At 41.5% G+C, this 4,080-nt stretch overlaps 1 protein-coding gene across 1 annotated transcript in view; it reads right to left on the bottom strand.

The window, feature by feature from the left end:
- Positions 1–4,080, bottom strand: part of MYOM2 (myomesin 2) — a 99,472-nt gene that overhangs the window by 13,286 nt on the left and 82,106 nt on the right. Inside the window, exon 32 of the mRNA XM_011937545.1 lies at positions 2,970–3,075. Coding sequence (XP_011792935.1) covers positions 2,970–3,075 — 106 coding nt within the window. The remainder of the gene's footprint in view (positions 1–2,969; positions 3,076–4,080) is intronic.

Raw genomic sequence — 4,080 nt, 5'->3', positions numbered from 1 at the left:
AATTGAATTAAAATACACATTTGCAGTTTGAAGCATGCTCTTATTTTTATGCCATAAAGACACTGTGGGGCATGCAAGGTGGCTCATGCCTGTAATTCCAGGGTTTTAAGAAGCCAAGGCAGGAGGATCACTTGACCCCAGGAGTTAGAGACCAGCCTGGAAAATATAGCAAGACCCCGTCTCTACAAAAAATCTAAAAATTAGCCAGGCACGGTGGTGTGCACTTGTGGTCCCAGCTACTCAGGAGGCTGAGGCAGGAGAATCACTTGATCCCAGGAAGTCAAGGCTACCATGAGCTAGAATGGCACCACTGCACTCCAGCCTGGGTGACAGAGCAAGACTCTGTCTCAAAAACAGAGACAGAGAGAGAGAAAGAGAGACTGAAATTTCTTTAGCTTCTGAGATACTTTCAAGACTTCAGTGGTCAACATGTTAAGAATCTGAGATCTAGCCATGTCTAGATGATATATTAATCTCACTTTTCAGTAGGAGGACAAAATCTCTTTTCTGAAGAACATTTTTGCTGAATTCCTCTTTGCCTGCTTCTAACTCATGTTGAATAATTTCCAACCTTCCCTTAAAGTGACATCTTCTATAGCCTCTGATGTATTACTCAGCATTTTTAACTAAAGAACAATTGTCTTTGCTTATGTCTGCATTTCACAAAATTCTCATTGCACTCTATTGATTCCATGTCACCCATTAACACAAAATATTCCAGGACCCACAGCACCAGTCTTTGGCAGCTCCATTTCCTGGCTTCATAGGTTTTGTGAAGTGAATTATTTAGCTTTAAATGGCTAAAGTATATTTCAACAAATTTTCCAACAAATTTTCGTATTATTCTTTTTTTCCAGTTGCTATCTAGTAAGAACGCATTTAGTCATCAAGCAGTGAATTACAATCACACATAATGGCTACCTAATATAGCTTCACGTTGTTTAATAGTCAAATAGTAAGAAGTTAAGGTCTTAAAGTTATAGTTTAGTTATAAAGGTGCTAAAGAAATGCCTGTTTTGTTGTATAATGAATTTGTTTGGGGAAGAGAAAACAGAAATAATGTTACTTTTACAAGTCTGTGGAATTTACAATAACACCTCCTTCCCTTTTTGTATCTAGGGATGCTTTCTACTGATCCAGGGTCACTGAAGAGTCAGATGCGTGAGCTGTGCCCCGATCTGCCTGCCTGTCCAGGACCCATCTCCTCCAATGGGCTTGGAGCTTCTGGGGAGAGCACTGATTAGAACCAGACCAGCCAGCATTCTAATCCCTGCTCTTTCACTTAGTAGGCTGTGACTGACAAAATGACATGTTTCTCTCCCTGAACCCCAGTTTCCACATCTATAAAATGTGGGTGTAAATACCTAACTTACAGAGCATTTGTGAAGATTAGATAAAATAACTTATGTTGAATCTGTAACACAAAGTACCTGCTTGCTAACACTAACACAACCTATATCTACACACACATTTCCTGTGTGTTCACACACATACACGGGGCATGTGTTTAATACTGTGTGTGGACGTGTGTTTAATCTCTGTACCCCCCAGACCCAGCACAGTGCATGGCCTGTACTACAAACCACACAAGGCTGAAGAGGGGGCTGGCCTCTCCCAGAAGATGAACATGTTTACGACGGATGACAGGACACACATTACAACTGTGTACAACTTACAGCAAGACAATACGCTACAAATAACAAGGAAGCTCAAAGATGCTGATGATTAATTCTCCTTTTCCAGGGGAAGGTTTGATTCAGCTAGAGACATAGATTTATTCATTGTCCTACAAAATAAATCCTGATAAACAATTATATCACAAAAACACACCAGAGTTCCAGTCCTGTAAGCTCCTGTTATCACAGTCCTTTTAAAAAAGACCCTGCCTTTAATACACTTTCCTAACAAATCCCTTAACATGGGATCTATAGGGATTTCATTTGAGTTTGAATACCAGTCTAGTAAACTTAAAGATGTGCAAGATTACAAGCACGGATGTACTGACTCCATTACAAGATGAAAGCATAGTATATCAAAATTGAAATAGGAAAAAAAGCTAAGAACATATATGCTTTTAACACTTCAGTTTACTTACAAATACAGTCACCTAAGCAAACCAGTGATACTAGGGGCATTAATATTTGGGTGCCTTGACACCATCAAATAATTGGCCTGAACACGTTGTCCTTTGGAAAGCAAAGAGATCGATAAAAAGCCACCATCCCTGCTCTGTCTGTCCTTCCCACCCACCTGAAGTCCACTTTTATCTGCGGTGACGTCTAAGGGGTTGGAGACCCTGATGCGAGTCCTGTTTTCGGAGACTCCTCAATTCAGCCAGTGGTTTGCCTGGTTGTTTCAGATGTTGGCTTGTGCTTTCGCTGGGAAGAAACCAGATGCCCGGGGCAAGGCAGCAGGGACCTGCCCAGTGCTATGGATTGCATGAGAAGTCTCTGGTAGTTTTCTCAGTGACCCGTACCAACCCAGAGAAGCATGAAATACAGAAAACCTTGCTAGGTCTTCAGACTTGGTCTTGTTCACTTCCTTTTTTAATTTTAATGATTGGGCTTGTTTTGGTCCTTTTACTTTTAATCAAATCTAGTGGGAATCCAACAGACTGGAAATTTGGAGTCTAGTTTCTACACATTATTTATTAGTTCTGCCTCAGCTCTCTGTTCGCTTCCAGAGAAAATGTGTATTATTAGCAAAGCCACCTTTGGTGACTGAGACATTGGAGAAATTTGTCTGTAACACTGTCAGGAATTTCACCTCTGCCTCCTTCTTCCACGTCCTCCCCACTGCCGTGACGGATCCCTTCCCTGAGCTAAAAGTTGTCATCATTGCTTAAAATTATAAAATTTTGAGAGGAAATGGCAGTGTCTTGATGTTCCCCAGGGAACGCCTGGTCCCAGCTGTGCACCCTGGACAGCCCCGTCTACAGCACGGCTTCCATCAGCTGCTGTCACACTTACTTGTGCTGCCAGTTCACTTTCATTTCTTCTGTAAAATACTTCATGAAACACTGAAGTCGTATTCCTTCTGGGGTGCAGAGTATCTTCAGTGGAGAAGCAGATTTCCCTGCAGAAAATAAAACATCCTCAGATCTAAGAAAAGGAGTGCTTGCTGTATGATCACAGAAGACGTCGCTGCGGCAAGCCCTCCTGTCCCCACCTGCAATCCTGTTCACACATGTGTCTCTCATAAAGTTGGCCAGCCACAAATTCTTATACTTTATTCCTATGCTGTATCCATTCATTAAACAAGCTCTTACCATGCTAGAATTATCTGAAAGCTCTTTGCAGAACACTGTGAAAGACACAGAACTGTCTAAAAAGATTCAGCATCTGCCCCTCAGCAGCTTTGCTTAAGAAAAGGAGGCAAAGTAACAACAGCGCATGGCAAATGCTATGTCAGTTGACCCTACGCTGAAGTATTGTAGAAAATCCGCAAAAGGATTTAGCACGACTCTTTCAGGTGGCAGTCCAGGAGATGGGAGCACCTCGGTTGGTTCTTCAAGACCAATGAAGCTTGGGTCAGAGGAAGGAAAGCAGAAGAAATCCCAGAGGCCACAAGAAAATGCAAGAAACGAGAACACACATAGTGTGCTTGGAATAAAAATGTAGACTAATTCAATTGAGGTAGGTGATCTATGGGTCAGATGTCAGCAAGGAGAAGATAAGGAAGTAGCATTGATGAACGCAGAAGCTCTGAACTGGGTAGAGATTGTTATCAGATATTCAACCTTTGGAAATTTACATTCACATACAGTTACCTAGAAAACTAGATTTACATAATTAGCACAGATAATGGAAAATAAGATGGTCACCAACCGTTGCGGAGGATATTGTAGCAAACAGCGATTTTAAATAGTATTTTTTCATTTTAGTAAGCAACTTGAAATGTATATTTTATTAAAATTATTCTTAGTTTTCTACGTAGTTACTGTGCTTCTAGGAGTTCACTCAAAGAACATATTCCTAAATATTGAAAGAGCCTTGGCCGGGCGCAGTGGCTCAAGCCTGTAATCCCAGCACTTTGGGAGGCCGAAACGGGTGGATCACGAGGTCAGGAGATCGAGACCAT

The sequence above is a fragment of the Colobus angolensis genome, unplaced genomic scaffold (assembly GCF_000951035.1).
Source record: "Colobus angolensis palliatus isolate OR3802 unplaced genomic scaffold, Cang.pa_1.0 Scaffold165, whole genome shotgun sequence".
Lineage (NCBI taxonomy): Eukaryota > Metazoa > Chordata > Mammalia > Primates > Cercopithecidae > Colobus > Colobus angolensis.
Note: the sequence above shows the minus strand (reverse complement) of the source record. Positions and strands in the feature narration are given on the sequence as shown.